The sequence below is a fragment of the Euphorbia lathyris genome, chromosome 1 (assembly GCF_963576675.1).
Source record: "Euphorbia lathyris chromosome 1, ddEupLath1.1, whole genome shotgun sequence".
NCBI lineage: Eukaryota > Viridiplantae > Streptophyta > Magnoliopsida > Malpighiales > Euphorbiaceae > Euphorbia > Euphorbia lathyris.
This window is the reverse complement of record NC_088910.1, coordinates 60,614,907-60,631,304: the sequence shown is the minus strand read 5'-3', so window position 1 is coordinate 60,631,304 and position 16,398 is coordinate 60,614,907. Positions and strand designations below refer to the sequence as shown.

Sequence of the window (16,398 nt, the reverse complement as noted above, 5' to 3'; positions counted from 1 at the left end):
TTTTTCAAAGCTAAATACTACCCTCGGGGGGATTTTATTACTGTTCGACTCGGGCACTCGCCTAGTTTTATATAGCGGAGCATTTGGCATTCCCAATTATTGCTTAAAGATGGTTATAGGTGGAAGATTGGAGATGGTACTTCTATAAATGTGTGGATGGAACCTTGGCTTTGTGGGTCGAGTAATAAATGAGTTTTTACTCCTCAAAATTTGAACTTTACAGATTTGAAAGTCTCTTATTTGTTTCTACCTGGTTCTAAGGATTGGAATTCTGATCTGTTGAGAAGTCTCTTTTTTCATCGGGATGTTCAGGAAATTCAATGTTTACCTTTATCTTTGAGGGAGGGCAGGGATTCTATCATATGGCATGGCAATAAAACGAGGCGGTATACTGTTAAAAGTGCTTATCGATTAGCTACGGATGTGGTTGCACCAAATGCTGATAATTATATTCCAGGAAGTTGGAGACATATATGGAATGCAGGAATACCATATAAAGTCCGATATTTTCTTTGGCATGCCATTCGGAATTATCTTCCTCTACGTCTCAATCGCATCCAGCATGGTGTTCCTATGACTGATCGATGTTTATTTTTTTTTGGGTGATATTGAAGATTTTTGGCATTTGTTTGTTGAATGTGCGCGTACCAAATTGGTTTGGGAAGCTGCTTGTTTATCTTCTTTGGTGTTGGGTATTGCAGCAAATGCTGAAAACTTATCTGATTGGTTTTTCTCTGTTTTGGCTGCTGCATATGCAGATCAAGGAGTCTTTTATGATGTTATTATGGTCTGTGTGGCATCAACGAAATGGCATGCTATAGAAACACAAGGTTTTCTCGGTGGATCGAATAAGCATTATCGCTAGGGAGACACTTTCGGATTGGAAGAAAGAAAGGCGGCTCAAGTCTTTGAATTTACAGCAGCAATCGGTAGATCGGGTACTTCCTAGTTGTTTGCTCTAGCATGTTTCTCCATGGGTAGTCTATAAATGTAATGTCGATGTGGCCTTTTCCGTTGATATAGGTCAATTTGGAATTAGTGCGGTGATTCGTGGTGAATTTGGGAAGTTTGTTGTTGATAGAACTAATGTTTTTGCTGGTATTCCTTCAACGCCTGAGTGTGAAGCTTCTGCTGTTCTTGAGGCAATTATTTGGTTGCAGCCTTCTGGTTATACCCAAGTTCATTTAGAATTAGATGCCAATGTAGTAATTGATGTCATCCATTCCCCTAGACATGACGTGAACGAGTTTGAAGATTTTATTCGTTATTGTCAATCTCTTTTACTCTCAAATGACTCTTTCAAAGTCACTTTTGTTAAACGGCAAGCTAACAAGATTGCTCATGTTTTGGCTCGAGGTTCTTGCTTAAATGCTTGTCCTTCTTTTTGGGGTTCATTGTCTATTTCTCTGATTGATGTACTTAACTCTTTTTGCCCTTTGGTGGCTCATTAATGCTATTCCGTTTCAAAAAAAAACCAAAGTTTTATTATTTGACACAAATGATAAAATTATTGAAATAGCCATATCATAGATTATCTCATTTTATTTTTTGAGCATATAATATGAATACAATTTATTTTTAGAAGGCTTAATACCCTCTCAGCCCCTTCAAGTTGGCCTAATACTGCAACTGACCTCGTACTTACACTTTTAACAAGTAATCCCCCAACTTTCTTATTTCGAACAAATAACCCCTCAAATAGGTTATTTCGGAAGTTTTTTTTTTTTTTTGCCATTTACTTAATGTATCACTAGATTAGTTAGATGTAGCAACCGATGATTTGAAATCTTCTATTTCTGATGTAATATTATGTTGAATGTTTTTTTGGGTTTATGGGTTATTTGTTCTAAATAAGCAACTTGAGGAGTTATTTGTTCCAAATAAGCAAGTTGAGGACGTTACTTGTTCCAAATAAGCAAGTTGGGGGCGTTACTTGTTAAAAGTGTAAGTACGGTGTCAGTTATAGTATTGGGCCAACTTGAGGAATCTGAGAGGGTATTAAGCCTTTTTAGAATAAACTAAATATTCTTTTCGAATTCATAATTTACAAACTAAACTTACTTCCTCAAATTTATAAAAACAAATCTAATTAATCCAAAAAAAATAAAAAATATTATGAATTAGAAAAGCCTATAAATATTTACCAATAAAATATATATTACTATATATTATAAATTATAAATTAAATTATTGCTTAATAATAAATATTTATATGTATTATTAATATTATGGGATGTGGCCACATCAGCAAAATTTCAATCTCACTTTCAAACACAATTCATCCTAAAATTGCTTTATAATTGACACCACTTTAATTTGTGGGATCAAATTAATATTTTAATATAAAATATTTAGTATTAACCAATTCAAAAACTAAGAAAAAAGGACTCACACTTATTACTTATGAAATTCTCTCTATTCTTGCTAATTTATTAAGTTTGCTAAAATTATCTACAATAAAATATTGATCTTAATGTCACCTAAGCATTAGCAATTAAGGGTGAAGATGTTTTTTTTTTTAATTTTGATTCCTTTCCACCAAAATCTGCAACTAATAAAAAGAAATATCTTATACTATGTGATAATTATAAGTTAACAATTTTGATTTTTGAAGATGTTAAATAAGTAACCCAGTATTTCTTAATGGAAGAAGGTGATTGATGAAAATGAGAAAAGTGTGATTTGAGTTGGAAGGGTGATACTGGTATTACAAAAAATTGATAAGGGTAAATTTGTAAGATGCATTTTTATGGTAGATCCCACCGGGTTGAAGAGATTCACATATTACTTGGCAGTGCCTTCCTTATATGGTGACAGGGCATCAGCCACCTTGTTGTCCACAACTTTCTTATATTGAATAGAGTATTCCAACCCAACAACTTTAGATATCCCATTATTTGTAAAGCAGTATGTTAAATTTATGCTTTAGTAACTGCTATCTTATCCTGTATTTTTTCATCTGTAAGATTTTAGTCAGTTGTCTCAAGTGGTTATTTAAATCACTGATTTGTAGGATATAGTTATTGAATAGTTATTTCTGTAACTGTGTCTGTTGTATTTAAACTCAGTATCACATCAATAAAATATATACTTTTTCACAGCAAATTGTGTTGTTATAAAATCATCTCATTCATTTTCCAACAAATGGTATCAGAGCTCTTTTCTTGAGGGACTTGTGAATTTGTTATTATTTCTTTTTCTCTTCTTCTTTATGGATTTGTCACAAACTCCATTTACTGCATTAGCACCACCTGTTTTCAATGGTGAAGGCTATCATATTTGGGCAGCAAGGATGGAAGCACATCTGGAGGCTAATGATCTCTGGGAAGCTGTTGAAGAGGACTATGAAGTTCCTCCATTGTCCGAGAATCCAACTATGGCGCAGATAAAAAATCATAAGGAGAAGAAATCAAGAAAGTCTAACGCCAGAGCTACGTTATTTGCTGCAGTCTCATCTGATATCTTTATTAGAATCATAACAATGAAATCAGCTTTTGAAGTCTGGAATTTCTTGAAGAAGGAATTTGAAGGAGATGAGAAGATCAAGGGAATGAAGGCTCTTAACTTGATCAGAGAATTTGAATTTCAAAAGATGAAGGATTCAGAAACTGTCAAAGAGTATTCAGACAAATTGATTAGCATTGCTAACAAAGTAAGATTACTCGGTACTGAATTTCCTGATTCTAGATTAGTTCAAAAGCTTCTTGTGACTGTTCCTGAAAGGTTTGAAGCAACCATTTCTTCTCTGGAAAACACTAAGGATCTGTCAACAATTAGTTTGGCAGAGTTGTTGAACGCTTTGCAGGCACAAGAGCAGAGGAGACTTTTAAGGTCTGAGAATTTTGTTGAAGGTGCATTATTTGCAAAGGGTCAATCCAGTCAGGGAGAAAAAGGAATAAAGTACAAGAAGAATAAATCTGACTTTCCTCCTTGTCATCATTGTGGGAAGAAAGGTCATCCACCTTTTAAATGTTGGAGAAGACCAGATCAACAATGTGAGAAGTGCCAAAAGATGGGACATCATCAAAAGATTTGCAAAAGCAACATTCAACAGAAAAATGTTGCTCAAGTTGCTGATCACGAAGAAGATGAGTATCTTTTTGTGGCTTCATGTTTTGCTCCTGGAAATTCAAGTGATAATTGGCTTGTAGATAGCGGATGTACGAACCATATGACTTATGAGCGTTCTTTGTTCAAAGAGCTAGATACATCAGCAGTTTCTAAAGTCAGAATTGGAAATGGAGAATACATTCCAGTGAAGGGAAAAGGTGCAGTGGCTATTAATAGCACTTCAGGTACAAAAATAATCAAAGATGTATTATTTGTGCCTAACATAAGTCAGAATTTGTTAAGTGTTGGACAACTTCTTGAGAAGGGTTTCAAAGTTTTATTTGAAACAAATCACTGCATTATAAAGGATTCAGCGGACAAAGATGTCTTCAAAGTGAAGATGAAAGGCAAGATCTTTGCATTGAATCCATTGAAGGAGGAGCAAAAAGTGTTTACTGAAACACAAATTAATTCAGAAGTCTGTGAAAAGATGATCTCATCAGGTTTGAGTTCAAAAAATTTGAAAGAGGCGTTGATTCAGCAGAAGGAAGTTCAAGAGGAGGCTGAGGAGAAAATTCCTACTGGTACTACTGCACTTGCTTTAGCTGAAGAAGATAATGTCAGGGATAAAAAAGAAGATGGAGAAAGGGACCTTGACGATTTTAATGGTTTCTCTGAAACTCAAACTCAGTTTGGTGATTATGATGAGATTGATGAGCATGAATTGAGTCACTTTTGTCCAAAGACTCATGTCCACGGCGCACACTTGCAGATCTCATTATTAAAAAAAACAAACAGGACACAAATGTTTCTTTAGAGTTCCTTAAAAAAAACTTAGAATTTGCAGTAACCAAAGCAAGGAGGAGTGTTAAATTTATGCTTTAGTAACTGCTATCTTATCCTGTATTTTTTCATCTGTAAGATTTTAGTCAGTTGTCTCAAGTGGTTATTTAAATCACTGATTTGTAGGATGTAGTTATTGAATAGTTATTTCTGTAACTGTGTCTGCTGTATTTAAACTCAGTATCACATCAATAAAATATATACTTTTCCACAGCAAATTGTGTTGTTATAAAATCATCTCATTCATTTTCCAACACAGTAGTTTTGCTTAAGTGCTTGACATTGTAATATCTCGGCAATACATGTAGATATTGTCCGTTTTGATCTAAATCCAATACATTAGACCTCACGGCTTTAAACGTATCTACATGTATTGGATTCTCATCTTACTAATAAGTCTCAGTCATTCTCTCTCCATTTTCGACATGAGATTCAGTTCATTCATGTCCCATCATCATCTCTTAGGATCGCCCATTGCTCAAACCTTTTACCCCGACGTCATCCACTCTGGATCGGGTTGTTACAGATACTCTCATGGTTTGTTCTAATAATAAAAGGGTGAATTCTCCAAACATTTCCTCCACGCGGTGCAAACATGAAGGGTAGCTAACAACTCTTTTTCATAAACTGTGAGTTATTTTCTTTAAGTCCGATTGCTTTAGACAAATAACAGATTGATTTTCCATGTTGCATTAGGAGTGCAGTAATTCCAGTCTCACTGGTATCACACTCGAGGGTAAAGGGAAGGATGAAATCTGGCAAGGCAAGGATAAGAGCATTAGACATGATGTTCTTCAACTCATGGAAAGCTAGTGAAGCACTTGGAGACCAACAAAACTGACCCTTCTTGAGAAGATCAGTGAGTGGTTTGCTAATGGCACCATATCCCTTATAAACCTCATATAGTAGCTAGTCAATCTGAGGAATCCCCCAAGGCTCTTGAGAGAAGTAGGAATATGTCATGAAATATTTGTTGGGTCTGTAGCTACCCCTTCTCAAGATTATAGGAACTCATATTGTCATGTGTGAGTCCTTGTGAGGCTTCATTCTGATTTGATGGTACCTAGACAACAAATTAATTTTGGTGGAAGCTTGCCCCCTTTATGCTCATCAATTAACTCTTGTATGACAGGAATATGGATTTTATCAAGTTCACTTCAAGATGGTATACCATGGTGCATGCTGTTTGCAGATGATATTGTGTTGGTTGATGAGACGAAAGAAGGAGTGGAGATGAAGTTGGAACTATGGAGGCAAACTCTAGAATCTAGAGGCTTTAAGTTGAGTCGAAGTAAGACAGAATATTTGGAGTGTAAGTTTAGCGGCCGTAGGAGTAGGGAGGCAGGGACAATCACCCTAGATGGGAGAGTTGTTCAGGCCTCGGATTGCTTCCGGTATTTAGGATCTATTATCCAAACGGATGGAGAAGTAGATGGAGATGTTGCCCATAGGATTAAAGCTGGTTGGTCGAAGTGGAAGAGTGCTACGGGTTTCCTTTGTGATCCCGGCATGCCTAATAGATTGAAGGGAAAATTCTACCGGACGGCAATTAGACCAGCATTGTTATATGGTACGGAGTGTTGGGCAGTGAAACACTGCCACATCCATAAGATGTCGGTGGCGGAGATGCGTATGTTGAGATGGATGTGTGGTCACACGAGAAAGGACCGGGTGCGTAATGAAATAATTAGGACAAAAGTAAGGGTCACATCTATTGAGAATAAAATGAGAGAAAACCGACTAAGGTGGTTTGGCCATGTGAGACGTAGAGCGCTTGATGCGCCGGTTAGGAGAACCGAAGAGTGGCAAAGGGATGTAGTGGTGAGGGGTAGGGGAAGACCTAAGCAAACTTGGAGGAGGGTGATCGAGAGTGATATGAGTTTATTGGGAATTGAGGAAAATATGGTAGTGGATAGGACGGAGTGGAGGGAGCGAATCTGTGTCGCTGACACGACTTGATTTTCACGGTTTTATATGATGGTTCATGTTAGCCGACCCCGAATCATTTCGGGACTAAGGCTTTGTTGTTGTTGTTGTTGTTGTTGTAGTCAATATAGAACCTCTCAATGCCTTCTTTTTTTTCACTGGTAAGACTAGGGAGGCATAAAGGCTATGTCAACATTTTAGTAATGAGTTTTTCAATTTTATTCTTCTGGTGCTGCACCTATATATATAAGGTCTCATGTTGATAGAGTTTATGGCTTGTTTAAGTGGTATGGTATGGTAATGAGACCTAATAAAGTGTGGGATTATAGGGGTTCGGTACTGTACCGATAAAGTAAGGGTTTAAATTTTGATGGTGCTTTTGGGATCGGGAGCTTTTGATCTGGAAGGATAGACCTCAAACACATACAGTATATAAAGAATTTCCTCATCATTATAGCATGAAGTTGCTCTTGGGATTCGTTTGACAATTGAGAGTTAATTGGAGGCTTAGGAACTTCAGAGTGAAGTGGAAGTTGAAGAACTAGAGTTTGGTTTAACTAAAGAAATTAGAGTGGGATTTAACATTTTAGTAGTACTCTGCCTTAATTGGGACATCTCCTCTACCACATCATCCTGGAATCATTTGGTGATTTCTTTAACCAATTCCTCCCAGGTTATCCAATTCTTGAACCATTTTGCAAATACAACCCTACCAAGTCCACCTTCTTCTCAATGTCCCTCAAATGATTGAAAATACTTTCATGCATTTGCTAACCCAGTTTCAATATCAGCTCATTCAAATCATGGTAGGTAGGTCACATGATTTTTAAAGGCCAAAGACGAAACAAACAAAAAATTGCTTTGAGGTGAGCCTACTAAAATAGAAAAACACAAAAAATGAAATTAACTCAAAAAAAAAAAAAAAAATACATATAGATTTTACGCTTATTATTACATTTTAGAATTATAATAAACATTAGACCATGTTCTTTTTGACTGAAATTAAATTAAATTAACTTAACTGAAATTAAATTAAATGAACTTAACTGAATGCTATTGAATATGTTGAAATTAAGTCAAAAAGAACAGGATCTTAGACCGTAAAACTATTATTTTGTCATAGTGAAATCCTACAATAGATTTTATTTAAATGGTAAACATAAATAAACTATAGAAAACAAGTCTCATCACCATTCTTTTTAAAATTGTAATACTAATTAAAATAAAATACATATAATACTTAGGCTCTGTTCTTTATCGCTGAAAAAAAAAACTGAACTGCATTGAACTGAATGCTAAATGCTACTAAACTTAACGGAATGCTACCGAACTTAACCGAACTTAACAATAATGATGATATTAGACTTTAAAATAATTTTAATGATAATATTGGACATTAATAAACTTATAATAATAATAATAATGGTTCTAATAAATTTAATAATATCAATAATAAATAAATATATTGTTAAAGATAAAGCTAAATTGAATATCAAATAAAAGCCCGGGTTGATAAAATCTTGGCTCGATAAAAGCCTATGAATACAAACTCTTAACTTTTTATTTTAATTAAGGGTTAAAGTGCAAAAATAACGTTTTGGGCCAGGAGTAATTTTACCTCTAACGTCTAAAATGGTGCAATTTTATAAATTCGGTAAATTTGAAAAATAATTCATAATATGAATGCATACTTTAGTTTTAATTTTTTTATTAAACGATATATACTTTAATAAACTATCATTTCTTGACTTTTATCTAATTTATAGATAATGATAAACTATAAATAATAATAATAATAATAATAATAAATAATGATAAATTATATATAAATAATTATAATAATTATAATAATTATATATAAATAATTATAATATAATAAATAGTAATAAATTACTGAATGCTGAAACTGAATTGAATTGATTGCTACTGAATTGAACTGATTGTTACTGAAATTAAGTGATAAAGAACAGGGCGTTATTCATTCCACAAAAAGCCACATTCGACAGTGAAATCTAGCCACCTCATTTCCACCACTACCACCTACCCACCAGACCTACTTTATAACCCACAAAACATCACAACAAAAACAAATAAGAAATCAGATTAAAATTCTATCGCATGGAAAAGAAGCTTTTGAAGTAAAACAGTCATGGAACTCTTGAAGAAACTAATGAAATAGAGATGTAACGATAAAATTCTGAAAAAAGTCAAAGAAGTTTGTTCTTCTTATTTATTTAAAATCTCATCATTAAATCTTTTATTTTTATTTTTTTCTTAAAGTTCCCTAAAATGCCTCAAGATCTAGAGGCAGTCGCTCTCACACCTTGATCGCCTCTCTCTCGGCAAGGTAAGGCGGTCGTGTTTAGCACCTTGCCCGCCTTTCATGGCCTGAGATGACCGTCGCGATTACCTTTCAAATGAAGTAGGAAAGTATACTAGAAGGAGCACTAGCGCCAAAGTTATTTGGATTACCCAAAATAGCTTGATATGGGTTAATTTGGGAGTAAGAAGAAGCTCCCTTATCCTTATAAAGGTTAGAGGAAAGTGATTTGAGTGGTGAAGAAGTTTCAGGGTTAGGTTGGATGAGTTTGATCAAGGGTGGAGAAGGATTTGCTGATCATCTCCTCTAGACATTGTTGAGAGTTGATGTGCTCCATTCGTAATGCTTTGTTCCTGATATAGAGATCAATGTATTGTTATGTTGCCTAGACATCTTGCATCCGAGTCCGCATCATTTATAGTTGGATTGTACCTCCAAACCCTTGTTTTGTTGCTCTGATTCTTCCATATCTTCTGCTCGTGCTCGTTTAGCTGCTTTAGATTTCATGGCAAATCACGGATCATACAGACCACATTAAATGGCTAAGGAATGAATTTTTTTGATACTAATGTCAAAACTGAGAATTCTAGCACTAACTAATTAAAAGAATGGAGAAGAATAGAAGGAAAGAAATTTAGTTAATTCATTCGATAGTCCTTTATCACAAAGACATAACCTCTAAAGAGAGCTAAGGTCAGGAAATACAGTTACAAATCTCACAATAGACTAACAACCCACTATAGTCCAAAATAGCAATACGAAAGAAGACAAGTCACAATTTAGCTCATAAGGGATCTGAATTACATATTCAGTCCCCTCTGTGTTTATACGTGACTGACACCTTCCATAACCTTAACTCTTATATTAACCCCTCCTAAAAACACAACTAGTCAGAAACAAGTTTTAATGGAAATAGTTTGGGCGTTTCCCAGCATCTCAACAAGCATCGCTTGCAACTCCAGAATTCTGAGTATGTCTCCAGCTTAATCACTGAGAGAATAATTTTCAATATCTAGTAGTAGTAGAATTCTTTTATTTAAGCATATATCTCACCTACACCAAAATAAGCAACAAATTAATAGAATAATTACAGATAGGACAACAAATTGCCTGATGATCTTGTCAATCTAACCTTTTATACCTCATGTAATATCAATTGTTTCTGAATTTACAGTTTCTCTCAGAAATAATCAAATTACAATGCTCGACAACTTAACTCCCAACATTGTAATTGAGTCTAAAGGTTTTGAATTCACCTAAAAGGTCCTAAACCATATTTCAGTCCTTGAATAAATGCAGCTACAAGTCGTACTGTAATATTTTATCGAGCATGACTTAACATATCACTTCTTAATCCTTCCTCAAGATATCAATTGAGCATTATATTGCTGCCTGCATTATACACATTCATATCAACAATTTTATTTGTTCAGAGAAGACAAAAACAAAGCACGGAACGAGAAAGAAACTTTGGCTATGTCCATAACATGTAATGGAACATAACACATAAGTACATATAGCCAATACATAATGAAATAAATCCAACTTATATGCAGTGGTGGTCGTCACAGTGAAGCTACGACCACAGTAGTGACTGGCTGTGGTTTTTTTTTTTTTTATGAAAGACTGGCTGTGGTTAATGGACAATAATAATAATGAATCATGGTGTAGTAAAAAACATAATAAATAGGCATCTGATAGTTGAAATGATGTGGTTAGTCATTACATTTTTTTCTGAGCAAAAAACAAATAAAAATTAATAGCACATATACAAATGCAGTATATGCATGCATGATTACCTCCTCAGAAATATAACCCAGAATCTATAGAACACATACAATAATTCCAAATATATCTTGCATTTGGTGCAATATGCATTAGAAAGGCCTCCCCCATTCACGCCCACCTTAGTAAGATGTGCCACTTAAAGATTTTGAGTGTTTCAGAAGTACTTACTGCTTTTATGCAAGTGCATCATGGCTCAGCTGTTGAGAGAAAAGATTGGATCCCAAAAACAATAAAAAGAACTCCACCCGACAGCGCAACCTGCACCACAGAAATTAAGCTTCTACCGTTACATACTCCTCAGCATCTCAATACTGTTCTTTTTCTTTTAAATATTATTGTGTCAAAAATCAACTACATGCATACAGCATATATACAATTTAGTCAAATATATTTCACAAAAAGTTCTTCTGCAAATTTAACAAAGTACAAGAATAAACAAGGCACGTCTGATAGGGACTGGCACTTATTTCTCTAATCCCCTTCTAAAACTTCTCTCTATAATTGCCATACCCATGGAAACTAAATTATAACGAGCAAAAAAAAAAAAAAATAGAATCAAGAATTGGTAATTACAAATCTTTCAGATATCTGAGATGCCAGACTTTTTCCACCAACAACAGCAGCAGTAGTACAAAGTGCTTGCCCACTGAAAAAAAGAACAAATGAATACACAATAAACTATAGACATAAAAGGTACTGTAAGCCAAACAAGAGAATAGAATCACTCCATGAAACACCAACTTACATAATTCCACCCATTACAACACCAAGTGGGTTCTCATCTGCAGCCAAACCAATGGTTGCTATCTGAAATGACGGCCATAGATTGTCCAAAAATACAGAATTACATGAAAGTAAATGCATTAACAAATATTCAAACTATGCAATTCAATGTTGCCTCTTACCTGGCTCTTATCACCCCATTCGCCAAAAAATGTGATGGAAAAGGCCTGCACAAGCAGCATGAGTTTGTTATCCAGTAACAATTTAGCTTAATAGCTTATTATTATATTTACCTTCAATAATATAGGCGAGAAGAACTGGGAGAGAAATGGGCGCCTCTGCTTTTTCAGGTCATCATCAGCCTAAGAACAAATGTTGCACTTTTAAAATTGCCAAGAATAAAAAAATCCAATTATAGAACAAAAACATTGTAGAGATAATAATAAAAGGTATTTTTGGACTTTAACTAACAACTTAAGCTTTTGGTTAAAATGGTTACTTAACATGGTACCAAAGCCTCTTAAATCAAGAGGTCGAGGGTTTCAATCCTGCCAACCTCATTTATTGATGGAACTTCAATACATGGTACGATGGGCCTTTATTGTACACGCTCCAAGCCTAGGAGCATTCGCATGATGGGGTGTGTCAAATATAATAATAAAAGTTATTCTTTGATCTTAACAAAGAAAAGAGCATAATATTAGGAAACAATTAGCTGCTTCCAACATATGATCAAATCCAGTATTTGAAGAATGCATGCATATATGCAGTTTCACACTACAATGCCTAACACCAAATACTCCGGACACCAATCCAGTCGCTCTTTCTCAAGTAAAGCAACTTCTAGTTTTGCAAGATATGATTGTCATAATCTGATTGGAAAAAGGAGTTTTGGAAGGGCAAAAACTGAAACAGAAATATCAAAGCCAATCAATCAGAGAAAAAACGAGCACAAAAAGCTCTTAGAAATTAAGATTGTTAGAAAACGTATCCTACCTTGACACCCTCTTTTGTTGTTCCTGAGTTGGTTTTCCATTCAGCATCCTATACAAATGGATAATCACGATAAAAGAAGTACAATTCTTTGCAAATGTAAAAATCATTCAAGGGGAAAAACAAACCAATTTTGCTTCAACTTCAGACAATTCCTCGGCATCCCTGATGAATGAATAGAAATTAACCTCTTAAGAAAGGCATATTCTAAAAGCCTGAAGGTGAGTGCAAAACTAAGTTCACAAAAACAAATACCCTTTGTCAGTAAATCCATCCCACAAGGACCAGATCCCAAATCCAAAAAACAAAATTGTTGTTATGTGATGAGTCCATGCACGAGAGAGCTGCATCAGTAAAAAAATCACAAATTCAATAAAAAAAAATTGACAAAAAGAAAACATGACATCAAGTATTAACTGAAAAAAAGTCCATTAACACAGAATATATACTGTATCAAGTACATACAGCAGGACTAACAGAGCAAATCAATTAACAGTATCACTAAGAGACAAAATGTACTAAAGCAATCAAACCGATATACAGTTAGCCCAAAAAGTGATTGTAATAGCACCTAAGCTGATAATCCATCATAGATGTATTTTAACATTCTTTAGTTTTACTTCTGTTAGATTTTACATAGATGCAATGAAAACAAAGCAGTAGCAATCTAGAGCACCTACAGAAAGGAAGCCAAAGTTTTAAGCTGCTGCTACATGTGCCCTTCTCATTTGCCAGTTTTTATAATCGATCTTCATCAAGCAACAGATTAATAAAAACATATTATTTTCTGAAAGCAAGTTGTAAAGCATAAATGAGAAGCCATCCAACTAAAATAGTAAGTATCATAATATGTTCTAAAACCTCATCCAAACTACCAGAGACATAAGAGCTTCCTGAAAGCTATCATACAGCTTACCAGATTTGGAGCTGCCCAGCCAACAACAACAGAAAGTATAGTCATCACCTACAGAACAAAGCATCATTCAACTAATAATATGGTCACTAGAGGAGATACAAAACAGACAGAGAGAGAAACTTACAATCAAAGCTGCCAGACAACCTGACAAAACAAGTCGTCTCGGATGCCGCATTGCCAGGATCTTGACACAAGCACCACATATCAGTCAACCAACAATTGAAGTGTGTGTAAGAACTTCCAAAAAATAGTCAAGATTGTAGCACAAGTTTTAACACTTCACGAACAAAAAAAGAAACTAGGTAGTGGCAGAACCTCTACCTTCTAACTTTTCAAATGGCCACACAAATGAACTGAGGAGCATGATACTAAAACAAACAACTCAAAACTATGAAATTGAAAGGAATCTAGATAAAATAATACTGACTGATACTCAAGTGGGGCATTATAGCAAATCAGATCCTCAATATCTGCTTTTGTATCATAACTCCAATCCCGATTTTACTTTCATGGTAGGTTTGGCTAAAATATGAAGGTCCAGCGAATGATTGTGTCCATAACCCTTTTTTCCTTCTAATACTAGACAACATAAGTTATTAGGTTCGCATACTCAATGATGTAAGAACTCTTCCTGAAGTCTTTTATCAGGTGGAGATTCTACAATCACTTAGCATATTAAGGCAACCATCGCCAAAACTCGGAAAAGCTGTCAACTCTGCACTTAGACTATAACATGGTTCATTTCCATCCCCTAAATGACGAACAACAGACAACTCTTACAGAAAATGCTCACAAAGATATTCTACAGAATTCTAGATCCCTTGCAAGTAAAGGGTTTTGTCCCAGCATGATTGTGAAGCCACAACTGCAAGTACACTCCGCTAGTAGAAGAGCTAAACTTGACAATTACTTTCACCGTGGCAGAGGAAGTAAAAGAGTGATGTAGAAAAAATAATAAGCAAGCAATTAACTTTTGTGAATGTTTGCACCAAAGCCAACAGGCAGATTAAAAAAAATAACTCGAAAATTATTGGGTTGTCTAAATGTATTGTACTAACAGAAAAACTCTTAACATGACCTCAGGAAAATACAGGCAATATCCAGGGGAAAAAGACCACTAGTTATATTTTTAATCATATGAATACATAATCACACTTGAGGAGAACACATATGAGATATGTTAAACAAGAGAACGAATCTGATTCCTGAGCTAGTGGGACCTGTGGTATCCAACCGATTATTATGAACAACCTGACTTTTAGGTGTCATATAATAATACAGCCAGAATAGATTACATGTCGCTTCCGTGTCCCAAGACAAGCAAAGTTAGTTTATACTCCAATTAATAGGAATAATTTATAAAATTAAACATCAAAGTAGACTCCGTATGATAATATCTGAACAACTTTCAGCTGAGCAGAGAAAATTTAGTTGCATAGAGCGTGCATATGTTTCTAGCACAAAATGCCAGCTACTTTTGCATTCCCAAGTCTATGGTCTCCCTATTTTAGTGGTAAGCCTGATGGAGTCCGATAGGGAAATTAATAGAATGGAAAGGATGGTGAGGTGGATTATTAAAGTTATCAAAAGATAAACAATCAATCTTTGCTTAGGTTAGATAATTTTATCTTGGTTTTGTAAAGGAAAACTCCAAATTAGTATTTGGACACAGAAAACCGAAATTGCCACCCTTCCCAAATTAGACGAATTTGGTGAGACTACAATTAACCTTGAACTAACCTCCTTTTTAAAGTAATTATCTAACCTTGTATTATTAAACTTTTTCTCACCTAAACCCGAGCGTACCTTTAAGCTAACAAACAATCTTTAAAACAAAGGGAAGATAAAGAAACAAGAGAAAGCATTCAATCAAAAACCAGCTTGAAAATAGATGTATTGAGGCAATAGAAAGAATACTAACTGCAGCAGCGAAAAAGGTCTTGTCCCCGATCTCGGACAGTACAGTCATGGCGAGGGACTTAGAGAACCCCTTAAACACCAAAATAATAATTGAATCAGCATAAATAAATTTAGATGAAAATGAAACAAAGAGGGACGAACTGAATAGGCATTGAAGGCGGTTGGTCAACCAATTACCTGCACAACTGAGCTCATTGTTGCTCAGAGAAGAAAAAGCAGAGCTGACCTGAAGAGAATAAAGAAAAGGTGTATAATTTGCTCAGGGAGGGGTTTGAGATTTAACCCCTCGCTGATAATATTAATATATTGATGACGCGAATCAGGGAAGAGAGAATCTCCGAGTCGGCTCAGTCGTTGAGGAGTCTGAAAGTGAAATCTGAATCGCTTAATTAGAAAGGAGCCAATATGGAGAGGGAGGGAGGGAGAGAGAAAGCGTGGTTTTCAGGGTAACAGAGCGTGGAGTTGAAAACGATCGAAAAAACAAAAGTTAAATGGTATGGTATCATCAGCAGTAATAATATTTTTTATTTTCCTCTAAAAATCTCAGCAAATCTTTTTAGTCTTAGAATGGATATTATTTTTTCCTCAAAAAACAAAAAGAATGGATATTATTTTATTTTATAGAATGAATATATTTTTTTTCCCTGAAGCAGAATGAATATATTCTTATTCGAAAGGTTATAGTAGAATATCCCGGGGCTATTATGGTCCTTTAATTATAAGAGTAATATATAATGTATTTTTTGTTATACCTAAAAAACTAGTATAACATTCTTCCAACAAAGAAAAAAACTATAACATTCTTTTTTTTTTAACCATTCATTTTCTTGTTTCAAAAGATAAAAAAAAAAGAACCATTCACTTTTATTAAGGAATATATATCGGAAATATATTTCCATTTTTAGTTTATTATCATTTT

The 16,398-nt window shown here is 34.7% G+C and overlaps 1 protein-coding gene across 1 annotated transcript; it reads right to left on the bottom strand.

The window, feature by feature from the left end:
* Positions 1–10,203: 10,203 nt before the first annotated feature.
* LOC136235023 (GDT1-like protein 4) lies at positions 10,204–15,974 on the bottom strand. The gene is made up of 13 exons (XM_066024538.1): positions 15,657–15,974; positions 15,481–15,549; positions 13,684–13,743; positions 13,560–13,607; positions 12,899–12,987; positions 12,772–12,808; positions 12,647–12,694; positions 11,944–12,012; positions 11,833–11,877; positions 11,673–11,734; positions 11,501–11,573; positions 11,096–11,185; positions 10,204–10,531 (listed from the first exon to the last, which is right to left on the bottom strand). Exons 1-12 carry the CDS (start codon positions 15,672–15,674, stop codon positions 11,114–11,116), a joined length of 690 nt encoding a protein of 229 aa, XP_065880610.1. The 5' UTR covers positions 15,675–15,974; the 3' UTR covers positions 10,204–10,531; positions 11,096–11,113.
* Between the last annotated feature and the right edge of the window lie 424 nt (positions 15,975–16,398).

Coding starts and splice junctions, on each gene's coding strand:
- LOC136235023 (XM_066024538.1), bottom strand. Junction 12,809..12,898: donor GATGGATTTACTGACAAAGG/GTATTTGTTTTT, acceptor TTCATTCATCAG/GGATGCCGAGGAATTGTCTG. Junction 11,735..11,832: donor AATGGGGTGATAAGAGCCAG/GTAAGAGGCAAC, acceptor CCGTCATTTCAG/ATAGCAACCATTGGTTTGGC.